We start from the raw sequence: 20285 nt of genomic DNA on the forward strand, positions 1-20285 counted from the left end.
AGATTTGGTTTGCATAACATGTAAAGGTTTGCTAATATACTTCAATTTGTTACTTATATTAATATTTTTACTGTCTGTCTAACATAATACAGGATATCTGATTCATTTAAAGTTTAATTTTCCTTTCATACATGGACTTTCATACTTCACTTATTTCATCATTAGACTATACTCGCAAATTGTTTCCATAATTATTAATATTTTTCATGATACATGCAGTATTTTGATATTTCAGGTAACATGATGTGAAATACAAGTTTCAAACTTTGGTGCGTATTTGAGGCATTATTTATAAATATGAACAGAGTGCAAGACATTATTAATAATACAATTCATACAGCACAGATCTATGACAGAAAAAGAAGGATCTATTTCAGAACAAATTGAGTAAATAAAGTAAATCATGCCGTAACTTTTGCATTAAATCTATATATAAATGCAAACCTCTTTTAAGTATAAGTCATATTGTGAAAAATTGAATCAGAAAATGTGCTGGATAAAGCGTACATCCAACATGTGTTTTATAGTGTTTTACACTAAAAATAAACAATATCTTTAATATTTAGGTGAAGGGTGACAATTTTCCCCCAGGCAATGTTGAAATAATATTTTCGTTAAAATAATGTGTTTCAAGGATTCAATCACGGTCGAAAGAATTTTCATTCCTGGAAAAATAACCAGTTCGCAGATTCTTGAATTCGTGTATTTGACAACTCTTCCATACAAATGAATGGGAAATTTCCTTTTCGTTGGGATAAAAAAAATCGTGGTGTACTCAATCCACGAAAACCATTATACAAATAATAAAAGTACTATTTCTCATTATCAGTTGAGATCCCGACTCAAAAGTACAATATATTTTACTGAAAAACCCTAGGTAAAAATACGTGGTATTTGGTAGAAAGTCTCAATATTTTGTGAGTGAATTCAGTATTATAATTTGACCTACACTTAGAGATCCATTGGAAAGGAAAACTCATGACCAACGACGCGACACAGCAAATGCGATGACTTCTCATTCCGTATGGCAACTTTCCTGTCATCTTTGGCAACACCCCTTCACTACCTGCGTTTTGTTTTTGTTATTAGACAACAAGTTTACCGAAATCTTGCCACAAATACAAGTAAGCGGACTTTTTGTACCGTGCTAGACTTCTAACAATTGAGCTTCTTGAATAGGAATATTTTGCTACAAAAGTCATCACTACAGATATTTGTATGCATCAAATAAACTAGTTAATTTTTTGTGGTGTACTAATCTGTACCATGAGAAGCGATTTGTTCATAGTGTCAAAGTTTTCTTTTCTCTTACGTCTACCACGGACGTGACATTTCAAACTCGAAAAGTGAAGGATGCTTCAACATCGCTACACCTTTAAAAGTATAACAGTATGCTCTGAATGAACATCTTTTTTTTCATACTGAGCCATGCTTTACAGGGGTATAATTTGAAATAACTAAGAGAACCCAACAGCAAAAACTGTGATCTACTGAACTGAAAATTATGCCATTTTTTACTAAAAAAAAACTTAAGAATTTTGATATTGTGGCAATTTATCACCCATTTTCGGTGGGGAAGGAATACATTGTTTTCATTAAAGTTCTGAAAGTTTGATAAGAATTAGAATCAGAATATGTGTTAAATGGGGGTTTCAAGACTTTTCAAGTTGAACTTTGGTGACAATAATGATATGGCCACTTTTTGTAAAAATGAAAATAAAATACCGTCAGCTGTAAAACAACGAAAAATTGCGCTTAATGAAACTATTTTGTTCAACCCTTATTCCAAGATTTCACGTGTTATCAATTGACAATTAGTTGTACATCATCTTGTCAGATTCTTAGGGTTGATTTGGAGCGGAATGAGTATCAGAATATACTATTTTAAGATTTGATCTAGACGATATAAGAGGAAATTCTTCTGTCACATGGCCAAAATTGAAATTTGTATAGAGAATATTAATGTATTTATGACTCGAAAATTTGTGTGGTTTGTTTATCTTTGCATCATTAGGGCGTCCATTTTGAAGTGATTTGTGATTCATCTTTTTGAGTCATAGAATTGAATTGTGAAGAGGTATGGACCACTAACAAGTCTGGAAAAGACTTTTTGTAACAGTCTAATAACAAATCATATTTGGTGGGAATAACAAAAGTTCCGTTGTGACAACGAAGCTCTACTCTATGTTTTTAACAATTTCACAACTCAGGAAAAGGAATTGATGATTTTATCATAGATATTTTAATCTTTAAAAAGTAACAGTTTGTTAAAAGTAGTGTACATCCCTGGTGAAAAGGACAAATACAGTGATTTTCGTTCGAACTTAAGGATTCAAGAGTGTCTTGCCTTTGCCTTGTACCAGTCAGGACGATACCTTTCCACGTCACTCCAAAGTTGCCATGTTTAGTTATTGAGTTATTCTGCACAAATAAGCTGATTAACAGAATTGCATCAAGCGACGGCAATTGCGTCTGATACAAATACATGTAACCTTGAAATTGTCTACAGTTAAGCTTATTGATGTATATAACTAAATTCGATTAAATACCTTCGGTGACTTGACTTATTTCATTTTTCTTTTTACTTTAAGGTTATTACATCTTATATCCAAATTTGGGAACGTTAGTAGATCCCATACGACGTACATGTATTTTCCTGAATCTGTTTATCAAATATAATTCATGACCCTTTAACTTGTGTCCCTTCTCTTTTACAATAAGAATCGTAGCTTTATTTCAATTTACCCCGGTTTGTATGGATTACTATTTAAAAATAGTACTAAGAATCTAAATAACAATGTTCAGGTTATTATTTAACATAACAAACTTTTATACTGGTTTAGACCTTTGAAGCAGATTTCTACATAGAAGCAGCTTTTCAAAGTTGTTAATTTTTTAATTGGTAAGTTAATTGTTTAGGTCTAACTTGAATGATTTTGTTTTCTTGTTATTTTAAAAATATGGAGTAATATTTCTTAGGACTAAAAGTCGAATCGGAATTTTAATAAATCAACTACAAAACAGGTTTTCTTAAAAGTGAAGAAATGTAGACTTTCGCAAAACTTTTGAGTTGACAAGTGTTCAACAACATCAATATTTGGTTTTAATCGATCGTGTCAAACACTTCCAGTTAACGTTTTTTTCTATTACATCTTGAATAACCTGAAAACTGTACAAACTGTTTCCGTGACACTGCATAAAAACTAACCCAAAAGAATTATCCTCACCAGCTTATAACCCTAATGTACTTTAAGCACCTGCCTGGCGTCTATTTTACAAAGAGTCGTAAGTGTAAAGTTGATCGTAAGTTGTGACGTCACATCGTAAAATAGCATTGTGGCGTCATTATTTACGATCAATTTCACACTTACGACTTTTTGTGAAATCGACGCCTGAACCATAGTGTTGTTGACGTTCTATTAATTCTGTGTTTTATAAAATCATTTAAGTAGCAGTCCACCTAAGAATCATGCAGTGGGTGATTTATCGATGTCAGACATTTGAACCAAATTGCAATATGTAGGATTTAATAGAAAAACAAGAATTAATATAAAGAAATGAAAAATGTTTTCACCGTAACCATAGCAACGACCATTCCTTAGCAACCACTAATTTTTGGCCTAAAAAACACCAAAACATCACAATTTGAATGTATTTTTTAATATCTAATGGTGGAATTTGTCAAAGTATATAATTATATAAATGAAGTGTGTCTTAGGAAAACCAGTTTACAATAAAGTACAAAACAATCAGATTAGTTTAGATCTGGTTACCATAACAACCAAAATTCTTAATTTTTGACAATTTGAAATGTACGAAAATAGGCTATGTTCAGATCCGTTTTGGTAACAAGAGCAAGAAGATATTAATTAAATGTATGCATGAATGTATAGTAGGTGCTCTCCACTGAAACATATCAAAAATAAAAATATATAGTATATCTTTGTTTTTTGCTCATCTGGACCCAAAATCACTCCCTGTAAGGACTTTTCTTCTTCTTAACGTTTTTCATACAAACTTTGTCCAGACCATAATTTTTTTTTGTCTATTGACCTACACTTCTAATATTTGGTATGTTGGTATATCCTCTCAGCGTAGATTGTTGCATATCAGAGTGGTAGACTTTTGACCTTGACCTTTAACCTCAAAGTCAAATACCATACAAATTTTGGCTAAATATGATACATAATTTTGTCTGTGCCATTATTTTTTGGTCTTATTACTTAGATATATGATCTTTGGCATTTAAGTTTATCACACCAAGGCAGGGAGTGATATTTTGGTAGGTGACCTTTGACCTTGACCTTTGGCCCGAGGACAAATAACATAAAAGTTTTGGCAAAATACGATAAAAAAACTTTGTTTTGGCCATATTGTTTTTTGTCTTTTACCAAGATATCTGATTTTTTGTATGTACGTAAATCACATTAAGATAGAGTGTAATGTTCAAGATAGATTAACCCTTGACCTTGACCTTTGACTGCAAGGTCAAATGATATACAATAATTTGGCCAAATAGCATAAAAAAAATTGTCTGCGCTAAATATTGCTTTGTTTTTTTCACTTAGACATCTGATATTTGGTATGGGATTATAAAACCCGAAGGCCAGGCATCACCTACTAAAGGGGTTGACATTTGAACTTGTTCAAATCACATACCAAATTTGACCTATTCATATAAAATTTGTCCTTACCATAACGCTTTTTGTCTTTTGACCTAGACTTGTAATATTTAGTTTGTTGATATATCATCTCAAGGTGGAGTGTTGCGTACCAGAATAGATGAAATCTTACCGGTATTTAACTTATCAATCTCATGGTCAAATAATTTACACATTTTGGCAAAATACCACCCAGTTTTGCCTGTGCCATAACTTTTTTGCCTTTTTACTAAGATATCTGACATTTGGTATGTGTGTATTTCACGCCAAGGTTGAGTGTCATGTACCAAGGTGTGTGACTTTTGAACATGACCTTTGACCTGATGGTCAAATGACATACAAAATTTTGGCTTAACTTAATGACTGATTTCATGCAATTTTTCACCTCACAGTATGTTGTAAATGTAAAGAATCACTTGCCCTTCATCACCTGATTGTGCGTAAATCCAGTAGCAGTACTAATCTTTTACATCTGTTATGGAATATGTGTTCTCAAAGGAGAAGAACTCTGAGCTTAAATAATTATACCCCATGCAATGCAGTTGCGCAGGGTATAATGTGTTTGACCCGTCCGTATGAAACATTTGCAGAATTGAATTGACATGATTTTCATTATAAATTAACCTTGATGAGTTACAATACAAGTTTGTGTTTGTTTTCACTTCGATGATTTACAGAAATTACGGGCCTTGAACTTAGCAAAATTTACAGAAATAATCGTTTTAAGGACTTTTTTCCTAAACGCTTGCAGATAATGATTATAATAAAAATCATTTCAATATCTGCAAGTGTTTAAAAAAAACATCCGGAAAACATACCAAATATTAGAAGTCTAGATCAAAAGACAAAGAAGTTATGGTCTGGACAAAGTTTGTATAAAAAGCGTTAAGAAGAAGAAAAGTCTTTATGTGATTTAAGGTCCAAATGAGCAAAAAACAAAGATATACTACATAAATTTTATTTTTGATATGTTTCAGTGGAGAGCACCTACTACACATCCATGCATACATTTGGATAATATCTTTTTGCTCTTGTTAGCAAAATGGGTCTAAACATAGCCTATTTTCGTATATTTCAAATGGTCAGAAATTAAGAATTTTGGTTGCTATGGTAACCAAATGTTAACCAATCAGATTGCTTTGTACTTCATTGTAAATTGTTTTCCATAATACACACTTCATTAATATAATTATTTAGTTTGGTAGATTTCCACCATTAGATATTTAAAAAAATACATTCAAATTGTGACATTTTTGTGATTATTAGGCCCTAAATTCGCGGTTACTAAGGAGTGGTTGTTGCTATGGTAATGGTGTAAACATTTTTCATTTGTTTCATTTGATTCATTGTTTTTCTTATATGCAACTGATTTAAAGTCAATTAGGATAAAATATCTGACATCAATAAATCATTTTCAGTGAAAATGGCATGATTCTTAGGCGGACTGCTACTTAAAACTTCTTCAAATTGAATCATTTGACTTCTTACGTTTAAACACAAAAGGTTTTTTTAGGTCAGATATATTTCTTCATCACACCACCAGAAATTCTGACAACGTTAAGGAATCTTGCTAAATTACAGAGCATTTAATCAAGTTTTGCTATTTAAATCGTTATTTATACAATATTTGAGTGCTATTCTAGTGAGCTCTGTCACTGTAAGGGAGGACGTATTTCCATAAGTCACATTCCACGTTTTTGTGATCGATATATTTGTTAAATTATTAAATAATCTTGCATTTTTATGAGATTTGCTAAAAATACAACTTCATGTAAGTGCAATATATTTTCTCAGATACATGTAGGTATTAACACCTTTCCCCTTTCATTAGCGCAAAGTTATCAATGATAATTGATTAAGAGATATGCGAAATAGTATACATTGAACAGCCTTGTCAGACAGTACTTGAAATCACACGTATACCACACATACAAACAAAAAGTAGTTGGAACCCTGTAGGATGGTACTAAGGTTACATAAACCATAATTAAAAAAAAACAAATATGAAACAATATCTTTCACACCTAAAGTTTAAAACATATCTTATCTGTAAATTAAAGTATTCATAAGAGCAAAAACAGTACGTTTTATTACAAAGACAAATATTGAAATAGTTTATCTATATACCAACTTTACGTCCAGTTTGTTGTTACAGCTATAAAGAAAAATAAATGGACTACACTTAGTAAGTCATCGTCTTAAGTTTTGAATTTTCTCTTGGATACTGAATACTCTTTATTGTGAATAGAAGCAATACTCTCTAGTGTATTATTGTGCGGTCGTATTTCTGTTTTGTTATTTACCTATATCATGTGTGTTTTTTTTTTTATTTCTATATGACATATATTTAGAAAGTCATGTCAAATGTTCTTGTCGGTAAGATTATTGTTACAAATTCATTCGTATATATTTTGAATGTTCGAAACGCCAATGCAAATCATACAAGAGTATTTACCAGGATTTGAAATTATATTTGTCGTGTATGTAACTGTAATAAATTTATTAAAACAACTTTTACTAATGTATGTCTTGTTTGCTTTCTTGTACCGTCATTGACAAGTTGCTGATACCTCAGACACTGTCAAAAAACTGAAGAGAGTTTGTAAAGTTATGTTTTAAGCCATACCAAAATAAATATAAAATATGTAAAAATTGCCGGTAAAATCAAACAAAACAAACAAACAAACGAAAAGAAAAGAAAAGAAATAAAACACAAACGAACAAAACAAAACAAGAAAAACATTATCAACTATGTCCTAGATGATTTCGGTGACTAAAGAACCCTGCATTAAATTACACAGAGAAACAGAAATTAAAACGATTAATAAAGAGAAAAACATTTCTTTGTCAGGAAAGGGATATAGGTTTTTTTAATAATTCTATTAATAAGGCATAAAAAAATATCGCAGTCACCATGTCCTGTTATCATTCATTTACTTTGCAAAAGAGATTGTTCCTTTTTTTTAATTTTTCCATATTGGTAAATTCATTACCACGATACGTTATAATTTTACTGTATATGGGGGCTGTATGTATGTATTATTGTTCTTACTATTTGTTAACTTGATCCAAACGATAGTTGTTACTAATTTCATTTACTTAGTCAATACCACATGATTAAGATGCAGAGTACTTTCGAAATCAAACCAAAATTACAATGTATTTGGTTGATTTTGAAGTTAGCTCATGGACTAATATCGTCATTGAACTTCATTAAGAATTGGCTATAATAAAAATTTTGTCTATTGAAAAATAGATTATGCGTATTAAACAATATGCACATGGAAAATTCATGTTATTTTTCAATAGACAATTTTTTTATCAATGACAGAAGCCATTCGTCAAACTAAGGATTGTTAATGGAGATAGCATCGTTAATATATATATCGATGTGTAATTTCAAGGTTTAAGACCTTTGGTAGGCATAGAAAGAAAATATGTAATATGTGAATGATTTCTTACCTCATTTCTCTACTTTAGAGCTTTAGAGCTGTTGTAGGCCAAGTGAAGGTTGTATGACATAAAATGTAGACATATTGTCACTCTTTGGTGTGAATTACCGTGTGTTTATACAGTAACTTGCGTTAGAGAAGATCAAGGTTCGACATTCAGCTTCATGTCGTCCTTCATATAGCCGTTGAGAAGATTCATTTACAACCATTCTTCCACCAAATTTTGCTAATATCGGAATGTGAATCCAGGAAAAAATGAATAATTCAGTTACTTATTTATTGATCAACCCAAACAAAATGTTAAGGGGTTCTATATTGCCTTTGGTGTAAGTTTATTAAATTCATTAGTTTGATTTATCATGATATTGAAACCTAAATCGTGGGAAATTCAATATTCATATTCAACAGCACGTTCTGTGTCACCGAGTCAAATAAATCAATACTAGAGTTGAGCATCATTTTAATATTTTGGACAAATGAGAAAATTAAGCTCCTAGTTGTGGATTGTTTGCTATGGCCTTGTGCTCTAATGGACTTTTTAAAGTAACGAAGAAGCAGTTATATGGTCAAAGAGGATCACAAAAGCTGTTTTGATGTTTCAACAAAAAATGCAAAATTTTGTTTTTAGAAAAAGCTCCTTACCCAGGAATTATGGCAAGAAAGAAGGTTAACAGCATTTAGCTCTTTCATTTTCCAATCCCATGTACACCTATTCCTTAAACATTGCTGAAACATAATCTAACAAATAGTACTTTGAAACGCAAGAGATTTCATGAAAATATATTATTTGCAGAAACATTATCTGTAAAGTAAGAGAAGGTAATTCAGATAACATACTCTTTAAAATAACAATTAGCTTTTCAATTGGACAATACTTTGTCCGTGTTTTTTTTTTATCCAGATGGGATTAACTTATCATATTTTATTTATATTGATAAAAGACATTTGGCAAGATCCTTTGATCTCAATGTCTACTATAAGAATGCTTTATAATTACTTGACCACTAACACATGTACAAGAATTTGATATACCGCACAGCCGTGATTCGGCTCTGTCCGCTTCATGTCTCAACTTTGCTTTTGAACCGACAATGTAACAAAATGAATGTCTGCATTATAGTTAATTTTCTTAACATCTTGTTATTAGCAGTTAGTTTCCTTCATAAACACGTTAAATAAAATGATATAGTATATAGTGATTCTGTTTTAGATACTGTTGGGACTGTAGCAACATTTGTAACTGAAGAGCATATTCTAGGATCAAACATTGAACTCGATTGTCAAGTCACTTCTGATGACTTATATTGGAAATGTCCTTATGGCAGAACTATATATGATGATTCGAACTCTATTGATGACCGACCTTATAAAAACGGAAGCAAATTGAAAATCATCAATATTCAGATGGAAGATCGGGGAATTTACAAATGTTTAAAAAATGACATCATCGAGAAACAGTTTAATGTAACAATACCAGGTACAGTACAAGTAATTGTATATACAAACATAACACTATATCAGATTGCAAGATGTAGGGGCAATAGGCAAAGAATATGGCATACATACATCAACGTAGTTGCAATTACATAAAAAAAACCTGTCCACAAGATAGTAAAATGTATAAATATAAGGAAAAATAATGTTTTGTTGCATTAGTTAATTGAAACGACGTCATTGTAGTGCCAATTGTATACAACATATACAACATTTGTCTTTTTGGACATAATTACATCAATAAACCTATGTTCACACCCCGTAACCACTTTAAATTATCACATATAATAAACTTTGTAATAATAAATGTATTTTTGTTTTTTTGTTGTTTTTTTTTTTTTTTTTTTTTTTGTTGTTTTGTTTTTTGTTTTGTTTTTGTTTTTGTTTTTGTTTGTTTGCATCAGTACAAAGACTAGAATTGAGAGAAAGATCATTTATTCAATATTTGATTTCTAGCAAGAATATATTACATAATAATGAAAAACCACATGAATAAATGGGATTACAAGATGCAACGGTGGGACCTAAAAGTGCCCCAAACAATTATATAGCATAATTCCACACACACAATTCAATTTTACCACAAAATATGAAAAAAGTGGGGACTAAAAGTGCCCCATTATATATAACATAAATGTATACATAAACTATATTTGGAAAGAAAAAAATAATAATATAATAAAAACAAATGCAAAAAACGAGCAAACCAATCTTCGTAGGGTGGTATGAAGGAGGGTTTTCCGCTACCAATTAAAAAGCATAACCACAACTTGTTAAATACAGACTTTATCCTTAGGAAATTTTACGCCGACTGACAGCGTGGGTCAGCTCTTGCTGTAACCTGATAACCCCAGGATGCATGTACCAATTGACCAATCAGATTGAATGTATGTACATGATCACGCATGTATCATGCATGTACATCAGAGATACATCGATCTTACACTCATGAACCATGAAATCCGATACAATCATTAATAGATTGACCAATCTATTATATAATGTAATTTTACGGACAAAAATTCTTTTATTTTCCTATAAAATGTTCTTCACTTATATTGAAATTGATTCTTGTTGTTGACAACAAAACCTGCTGGTGAGAATTGAAAAATGTCTGTTGACACCATTTTTCATGATATAATATGACCAAAAAGTTATCTAAAAGAGCAAACTCGATAGAATATCCGATTTCTGTAAACTTAAAATAACTATTTCGTCATATTAATGCAAGAATTATCAGAAATCTTCATGTTTTCTCATTTGTTATGGATCCAAATCTCCAAATTCACAATTAAATCATTCAAAACACTATGATTCTACCAAGTGTTATACTATGAACGAAACCTCCTCAATATTTTAGTGCTTTTGAATTTAGTATCACTAGAAACTTAGAAAATTTCGAATTATAAATATAAATCGGGTCTGACAAATTCGTTTACAAAACTAATTGTTTCAAAACTCTGTTACATTAAACTACAAAACCTTATTAATGAATAAATATTGTTTACATATACCCACTTTTAGAGCAAGGCAACCAGTCTGAAATTGACTATCAGCTTAGCTTACTTTATATAATTTATTTATTTATGAATACAACATACATTAATATGAACCGTTAGTTATCACTGGACAAACCTTCAACATATACGAAGAATTTAACACGCTGTTTGTTACACTACCAGAATAGCCATTGTTTAACACATGAACATTACCCATAACTGAACAAAATAAAAATGCTATATTCTTCGTATAATCATGTATGTCAATAAGTGCTACAATGACTGGAAACTTGTACCATATTTAAAATGTTTCTAATACATTTATACTTCAAAATATTTGACAAGGTGAATCTAAATGACACCTTTAACTACCATGTATAACATCTAAGGCAGGTTTTACGGTTTCAACGGTTTTTCTAACGCCGGTATGGGAAGCGTGAGTAAATTACTGTTATGAATCGCCGTTTAGTTAAAATCTAGATAGCAATATGAGAATGCGGTGCTAAAATAATCAACCTTCAAGCATATGCTTGTCTACAGTAATACAAATGTAGCTTTTGTCAATCATTCATGAAAATAAATTTACATATAGCGAATTTTGCCTTATTTGTTAGTCTCAAATGCATATAATGCACTCCTTTTGTCAATATTTAGTCTGCAGAGTTCCCAAATTCCCCATGAATGCTCTCATATTTACAAAATCACGTAATTATAACTAAACGCCGGGTTTGAATATTTTACTTTCTTACAACGACAGTTGTAACGGTATAATGAAAACAATAAAAAGTAAAATAGGTTGATGTGAAGCGGTTTTTTTAAATTGCCCATATTTGATATGCGCTTTGTTCAATAAAGAATTTCCATCAGCGCTCTCCAAATATCTTATCTGTAGTAAAGAAATTCTTAAAAGTTCAGGTCTCACTAAACCCTTCCAACGTTCCCATTACAAAATTAAAGTAATTTTCAAAGTTTAACAGTGAATTCCCAGGACAAATTACATCCATCTTAATGTTGCATACCATTACGAAAATGGAAAATAAGGCTTTCAAAGCTATTATGCTAATGGTACGATGATTGTAGAAATTCTTCAAAAAACTACTTGAATAAATGATACTGAAAATCCACATTCTTACCTTTTCTGCTAACTTACAGTATGGAGGCAAATTACTCACGCATGTAAACAATATTCTTACATTTTTTTAGTTAATTACAAAAACGATTTTAAAGTACACATTCTCTGCTTAATTTTTACTACTTTTGATCAGAATACACAGAAATAATGCACTTACAATGCATTGATCTAGGTTCAGTGTGTTTTTGGTAATACAAATGGGGTAGCCATTTGACCCGGAAGTGGTTAGTGAGACCTCAAGCTCTCGGCCTTTCAGTGATTATTACTGATATCACGTACTGTGCTTTAGTTCCGGGAATGCTTTTAGTCGTTTGCATAATAAATATTTCGGTGTTTAACTAAAATGTATGAAACTATAACGTATGCTTCAAAAATAAGTGGAATCAAAATCATCATCTTTTACATCAATGGAAAACAACCTATTGTGCCATTGTGTGCATCAAGACAACAAGACAAAAAATGAAGAATTGTTCGTTGGAATATATCAAGAATGGATATGCTGAATATATCAAAGAAACAACAATCCCATCGGGATGAAAAATGTCAGCAAAACATGTTTTGAAAGACCGTTTTCTTCACCTCAATGCATATCTTCTACACATGGCTGTCGTGAATCTCATTCTGCAACATTTTTTTAATATTCAAAATTCAAGCTTACACATAAAGGCTGTACTTTAAAGAATAACACAACTTTGTTTTCAATGAAAAAAAGCGTTAAAAATGTTTCTAATAAAGGGAGAATTTATTCAATTTAAATTCATATGTAATGCCCCACAGCCGAATTATTTTCATAAATTATATTATGTTTGTTTGTTTGTTCGTTGGGGTTTAACGTCCGAGCAGCAATATTTCAGCTATATTCAGACAATGAACATGAAATGGATGATAAAATGAATATGAAATGAAAAAAAAGGATGGGTCACAAGGATAATAGGGTCGACAAATTTTGATTGCCACTGGAAAAAGGGGGGATGGGTAAGGTCGGGCAATTTAGCCTCCTGTGGCGGAGCGCAAAGGTTCCTACTCCTATCGAATACCACAGCAGGGTTCTCTAACGTGCGATGAACGTGGCATCTTTCCCAACACGGTGCACCACTATGGTTTGCGGTCAGGTTTTCCGTATTATAGCCTGACAACCCCAGCATGCAACACGCCAGGGGTACCCCATTCCACCACTTGGAGCACACATCCCAGTTGCTCTGAGCACTATTAAGTCGCCTTATACGACAAGCTTAGCGCTGCTGCAGGCCTATTCTTTTAACACCCGGACCTGCACGGGGCCATAAATTATATTAAAATATACGATTTCTGCATGGGGAATCCTCGGGTTCAATTTAATCATAGACAATGAAGGACATGACACAAAATTACAGGCAAAGCGACACCTAATATATTTATGAAATTATTTACACAGAATTTTAACAATAGCAGTTACGCTACCCACATTCTTTCTCAGGAAATGACCGTTGATTTTCAAAGTCCGGCGTTAGAAAAACCGTGAATAAGGTGTTGAAACTTAAAACCTGCGTTAGAGGTAAGACACGGTGATAACACGGGGATAATTACATCACCCAAACTTTCGACGAATATGAACCCATAAATGTAGAGAAAAACAAAAATGGTTTATTTATAACGAACCAGTCAGTATTCGCAGAACGCACCGCAACTATTATGGTGTTAACGAATTATTTTATACAATGGTGTCTTCACGAAAAATGACCCACGTTGACCTAAAAAAAAACAAACACTCAAAACTGTCTCCTCCTTGTCACACATCAGCAATGTAATACAAAAATCATAGTAAAGCAATTTTACTAGTATAAATATTTCCAAATATGAACATCTCAGTTATCGTCCATTTTTCAGCACTGGTTACCTCTGAAAATCCTTCATATTACCGCAACTTGAAAATAGATCATGTCAAACAAATACTAGTTGCAGGATCCATGTAAGTTACTTTTATCATATGTTAATAAATATTTGCATGTTTAATTAAATAGAACAGTCAAAGAAAATACAAATGAGATCTGTTCTAACCTCTAAGCCTAAAGAGCCCGCTAAGACTGTTCTTGTAAAGCCAGCTCTACGAGAGCCAGTTCCGGGGCTCTTGACCAGTTTTCGTAAATCAGGAAATAAAACACACTTTAATTTGTCAATTTCATGAATTATTATAACAAAAAAGTTTCGATTTTGTTGAAACCTTCTCCACTTGTGAGATTTTCGTCTAACATTTTACACGAAAATTATGGAACGAAAAGCAAAATAGTTCTATATTTTTTTCACAAGGCAACGATTTGTTTCCTTTTTTTTCTTTCTTTTCTTTTATTAAACGACTTTCAATTTTATAAATAATTTTAATGCTTCAATTTCAAAATTTCATACTTATAGTATGATGAATTTAAATAAACACAAGAGGCTCCTAGGAGCCTGAATCGCCCACCTGGTTAACTTTGCCTTTCAAAGGCAATAAATTTAACAAGAAGATGTCCAACATTTTTGACTCAAGAAGTCTTTGATAGGGCTTATCAAAAGGATCATTTCAACAACTGAAAGTTTCTATTAATCTATGATAGTTTTCAAGATATTGACTGAAGTCATTTTTCCCCTTTCAATAACTGACAAATTTTATCCCTGAAGCCTTTTTAAGTCCTAATAATAAGGATTATTTTAGCTACTGAAAGAATTCGGCTAAACCTAACGGTTTTGGAGATATTTGCAAAAAATCAGCTGTCTGACCCTTATGTTCTATTTTTAGTATCAGCGGCCATGTATTTCGACGAATCAAAAATCCCCACCTCAGTTATATGCAGGATACTCTAAGGAACATTCATAACAATTTTGGTAACAATTGATCAAGTAGTATCAGAGGAGAAGATTTTTGAAAGAAATAACATTAAAAATACCAAAAATCGTTGAAAAAGGGCATTAACTCCAACATGGCTTAAAGTATTAAAACCAAATTTTGACCAGAGATAGATCCCATAATGCTAAATAATTTTACCTGTGTCAGAATTGAGCTAAACCTAATGGTTTTGGAGATATATGAAAAAAATCTGCTGTCTGGCCCCTATGTTCTATTTTTAGTAACGGTGTCCATATTTTTCGACAAATCAAAAATCCCCACTTCAGTTCTATGCAAAATACCCCAAGAAACATTTATACCAAGTTCTAATCAGTCCAGTAGTTTCATAGGAGAAGAGTTTTGTATAATTGTTAACGACGACGGACGCCAAGTGATAGCAATAGCTCACATGGCCTATGGCAAGGTGAGCATTAAAAAAACATGAAACATCAACACTCACTATGTACGAACTAAACATACACATGTTAATGTGCTATGCCTCAGCTTATCAATAGCAGAATATGATGCATGCATATAGAATTAACTTAAAATGATTGAACATGAATTTACAGAATAATAATGTTACAATTTACAGTATTTATAATTACAAAAGTTATTTATCAATACATAGTCTGGGAAGTTTGCTAATCCGTCCACTTTTGAATTCTGTTATATAGCAGGATGTTTGTTTGTTTGTTGGGGTTTAACATCCGAGCAGCAATATTTTATCTATATTCAGACGATGAAATGAAAAAGGAATGGGACACAAGGACAATAGGGTCGACAAATTTTGATTGCCACTGGAAATAGGGAGAGGTGGGTAGGGTCGGGCAATTTATCCTCCTGTGGCGGAGCCCTATGGTTCCTACTCCGGGAGAATACCACAGTAGGGTTCTTTAACGTGCGAGGAACGTGGCATCTTTCCCAACACGGTGCACCACTATGGTTTGCGGTCAGCTTTTCCGTATTATAGCCTGCCAACCCCAGCATGTAAGAAGCCAGGGGTACCCCATTCCACCACCTGGGGCACACATCCCAGTTGCTCTGTGGGCAGAGCGCCCTAGCCCCCGGCTAGGGTTCTGAGCACTATTTAGTCGCCTTATACGACAAGCTTAGCGCTGCTGCAGGCCTATTCTTTTAACATCCGGACCTGCACGGGCGTTATATAGCAGGAATCTCTAATTTAATTTGAATAGTCCGACACAGAGTCCAGTGACATTTTAAGCAATTAATCCAATTTACGAAGGTGTCCCCAAAAGTCAAGTGTTAAAGAATTAATGTACTCACAAAACAGCATTCCGTCATTCATCAGTCAATTAGATTAAATTGCTTTTCAGACGTCCAGTATTTATATAAAAAAATCATTTAAAAAATCTAAATACTACGAAAGTTCTAGAACAATTTAGAAAACAATGAATCATTAATTAGTCAAATAAACAATTCTTGTTTGTTTAAATTTCTTGAAAATTCTATTATTAAAATAACATGTTTACAAATGTGTTATTTCTATATTAAGCAATAAAGGTCGACTAGATTAGGCCAAACAGTCGTATAATTATTACAAAACATTTGTTAGAATATACAGTATCATAACATACCCCCGATACGATGGAGGAAGGGTATACTGTTTTACCCTTGTCCGTGTTTCCGTGTATCTCTGTATTCGTCACAATTTCCTCAGTAAATACTCATAACAGTGGCTTAAAATTTTAACACATTCTTCCGGTAGGTGTGTCATATGGTAGGACCTTTTTTTGTCGACAAAGAAAAATTTGACAACGACTTTCTATTTACAGAGGACTTTGTTTAATTTTTGATTTTATATTTTGGCAAAGTTAAATTATCGTCACATTCTTCTTAGCAACGATGCACGAGCTCACGATGACGACCATAAAACTTCTGTAATGATAACTTCAATCTTGTAGCAACATAGTTTTGTTTCAGAAGCCTAATTATAAGAAGTCTAGCATGGTACAAAAGTATTAAACACATTCCTCCTATAGGCATGCCATTTGATATAACCCATTTTCGGAAATATTCGACAACAACTTCCGATTGAAGGAGGATTTGCGTGTTTAATTTTCCTTATATCGTGATTGAAAGTAGGGGTATTACTAGAGAGCCATCGCTCGCAGATTTCTGTCCTTTGAAGACATTAAACAGAAATCAAGGGAACCAATATTCTAGAGGAAATCAAAAGAATGTAATCCAGGGATAAAGACCATATATGGAAACAGACAAATACAATAAAGTACATACTGTAACTAAAATAATACATACAAAGTAATTAAAGTAAATAAGCAACTCTGACTCCACTAAAAACTGGGAGTCTAGACCAGGTGCACCGGTAGGGTAGACTTTCTCTGCTTTTCTAGAAACACCAGCGGGAGTGACATCATCTGAGGCCTCAAATATGTAAACAGATCCTTTTACGTAGGGCGGCACTTAATATATTTCAGGTGAATAAAGTCAATATCATTTTCCCCTAAACATTTCTGGCATTCATTTACGTACATTTGTCAATTATGAAATCTTGTAAATTGCTGTTAAAACACACCATGCATTTAATTTATTTAAATGCAAAAGTAAAACCCTTAAAGATCTCTTTATTGTCCAGGGTTAAGGACGTTAAGGACTGAAATCACATTGATCATTGATTAATTTATATTTATTGTGCAGGAATCAGATAACAGTATTCGATCTGTCATCCAAATCTGTCCCCGTTAAATCAGTAAGTAAAATGTAGTTATTCTTCAGGAAGACAAGACTTTTATGTTACAGCAATTGTATATGTCTAAGAATCTTGACATTTACTTGAAACAAAAATGAATTAGATACGTCATATACAAAACCTTGATCAATTGAATGTACTTCGGTTGTTTGTATATACAGACATCATATATGATATTAAACTTTGCATTCTCTTTGAAAGCGTCAGTTCTTTGAATTTTTCGTTTTTCCAGATCTATGTCATGTTTCTTAAAATGAATCCTTAAGGAATCTCATTATCTTACCTATATTTAGCCAAGGGTTAGTCGAACATTCAGTTGTAATTGCAGCACTATCATAATACAAAAACTCAAATTATTAATATTCCACCTGCGTCATGTGTGTTATTTTCTACATTGTTAGACATCTGCAGACATACAACCATCTTCAGACAATGTTAACAACTGTAGGTTGTCACATTCTGTGGTAAGTATATGATATACCACTATAAATAGCATAAACTTTACTTTAAAAAAGTGATATCTATTATGTAAATAAAAATACATGATTTCAGTACTGGTCAAATCGCGTGGTATCCTAGCTCCCAACTGATTTCTTCTAATCTATCTGAAAGTCATTTTATTTACTTTAACGATACGGAATTAGAAGTCTTCATTTAATTCTTCGAAACACCGTTGAAAACGCTACTGTTTCATTGTGAAATGAGTTTGTGAAATAATTGACGAAAAACTCTTATTCAATACTTTTGAAATCAAAATATATCGTTGTGAATTTGCTACCTGTTACTGTGAAAGTACTTAAATTCGTGGACACCAATTTTCATGGATTAGGGAAGATAAACACAAGTTCGTGGATTTGAGGTTTTCAGTATACACATTTCATTTTCTATTTCATTCCAATATCATCATCGCTGGTAACCAAATTTCGTGGTTTGGCCCACCCACGAAAACCACGAAAATTGGTACCCAATGATTATTAGAACTTTCACGATATAAGCAAAAAATATCATTTCTTTCTGACACCATATTGTAATTTTTTCCAGACACCATATTGTCAGAATCATTTTAGAATCCTCGGTAAAAAAACTGACAATACATTTCTGGTTTGTGGTACAAACGGTGATAGTCCAACAGGATATGAGTTCAACATCACAGATGGGTCTTATACAGAAACTGGGCATGTTCCGTGTTCTAATGATCCATTTCATAATTCTACAAGTGTTTTTGTAGGTGTGTATCGTATAGTTTTAAGTCAAATAAGGTTACGATGTAAAAAAAGCACTAGCACATATATCATTCGTTTCCAAAATAGGAGGCTGACACCTTTTATTGTATTCGATTTTTTATATTTGATATAAAGATTAATCATTCATGGTCTCATCGTTTGCAATGACAAAACATATCCTAAATTTGGGGTTTTTTCCTCGAGTCACACAACGATGTTGTCCACATTGTGACTGAATGGAACAATATTCCGTCACTACCTAAATGGTACAGTTTTTTTTCAAACACTAAACATTGGTATGCAACTATAATTGTCCTATTTCTTGGTTTTAGAATTTAACAACACTGATGATAAACCATATATGTACTACGGTTCAGTTAACTACAACGATAAAACCATACAACGTCCTGTATATGGTACAAATGACTACATGAAAGGCGTTGACAGAAGTAGATGGTTTCAAGGTAGTCTTATACCAGAATTAAGAAGAAGGCGTTATTCTAAAACAAATTAATTAATAGAAAATTAAAACAGTGATATCTATTATATTAAATCTTCTCTGTAATTTGTAGTAGAAAAATGACCTTTTCAATTTATATGCTGATAGAATATAAAACTTAACTGGACAGTCAGACGTAAATAGATAAAATAGATGTTTCGGGTAAAGTTTAAATAAAAATATTACCAAAACTCCTATCAATATCAACACAACGTTTTCTCTCTCAGACCCTGAGTTCGTTGGTTCCTTTGATCTCAGTGATGAGGTTCTGTTCTTCTTCCGGGAAAAGGCCATTGAAGTAGATCCTACAAATGAAAGGATATATTCAAGAGTGGCTAAGGTGTGCAAGGTAATTTCATTAGATAATAGTAAATTTGTCTACAAGATAATTTCAACTGCCTTCCTTTGTAGAAACATCATTTATTTTGCAAGTACTAGTGTTGTTTAAAATTTGGTTGTTTAAATAACTTATGTTAGTAAAAAGTATCTCATCAAACATTGATTTCAATCACTAACTTTGTTTGAGTTAAATAAAGATTTCGGGATTGATATGCTTCCTACAATTCGCATTTTAACATTTCTACAGAAAGACGTCGGAGGGAATACACAACTACGAAACAAATGGACATCATACCAAAAAGCTAGGCTTATTTGTTCAATCACTGGAGATTATACGTCATATTTTGACATAATAGGTATGAATGTTTGTGGTTACTTTACATAACTTCCAGTTATATCAGGTTGAAACTATC

The 20285-nt window shown here is 32.3% G+C and overlaps 1 protein-coding gene and 1 long non-coding RNA gene across 11 annotated transcripts in view; one reads left to right on the top strand and one right to left on the bottom strand.

Moving 5' to 3' along the window:
• Nucleotides 1-20285, top strand: part of LOC148622752 (semaphorin-2A-like) — a 39951-nt gene that overhangs the window by 1312 nt on the left and 18354 nt on the right. For 5 of the 10 annotated variants that reach the window (XR_015920688.1, XM_088572912.1, XM_088572915.1 and 2 more), the window contains exons 3-10: nucleotides 9324-9590; nucleotides 14105-14186; nucleotides 17760-17811; nucleotides 18213-18275; nucleotides 18853-19039; nucleotides 19367-19498; nucleotides 19761-19882; nucleotides 20120-20228. Coding sequence is in view for 9 of the 10 variants with exons in the window: in XM_088572912.1 (XP_088429038.1) it covers nucleotides 9324-9590; nucleotides 14105-14186; nucleotides 17760-17811; nucleotides 18213-18275; nucleotides 18853-19039; nucleotides 19367-19498; nucleotides 19761-19882; nucleotides 20120-20228 (1014 nt within the window). In the remaining variant the exon portion in view is untranslated. Of the gene's footprint in view, nucleotides 1-235; nucleotides 397-9323; nucleotides 9591-14104; nucleotides 14187-17759; nucleotides 17812-18212; nucleotides 18276-18852; nucleotides 19040-19366; nucleotides 19499-19760; nucleotides 19883-20119; nucleotides 20229-20285 lie in introns of all 10 variants that reach the window. The other 5 variants (XM_088572918.1, XM_088572921.1, XM_088572919.1 and 2 more) reach the window with 4 other exon arrangements.
• On the bottom strand, nucleotides 9919-16434 carry LOC148622753 (uncharacterized). Its single transcript, XR_015920689.1, has 2 exons — nucleotides 16368-16434; nucleotides 9919-13968 (listed from the first exon to the last, which is right to left on the bottom strand). It is a non-coding gene; the product is annotated as an uncharacterized LOC148622753 (long non-coding RNA).

Source organism: Perna viridis, chromosome 3 (assembly GCF_037379345.1).
Source record: "Perna viridis isolate PV_CMFRI_1.1 ecotype Kerala chromosome 3, ASM3737934v1, whole genome shotgun sequence".
NCBI classification, from domain to species: domain Eukaryota; kingdom Metazoa; phylum Mollusca; class Bivalvia; order Mytilida; family Mytilidae; genus Perna; species Perna viridis.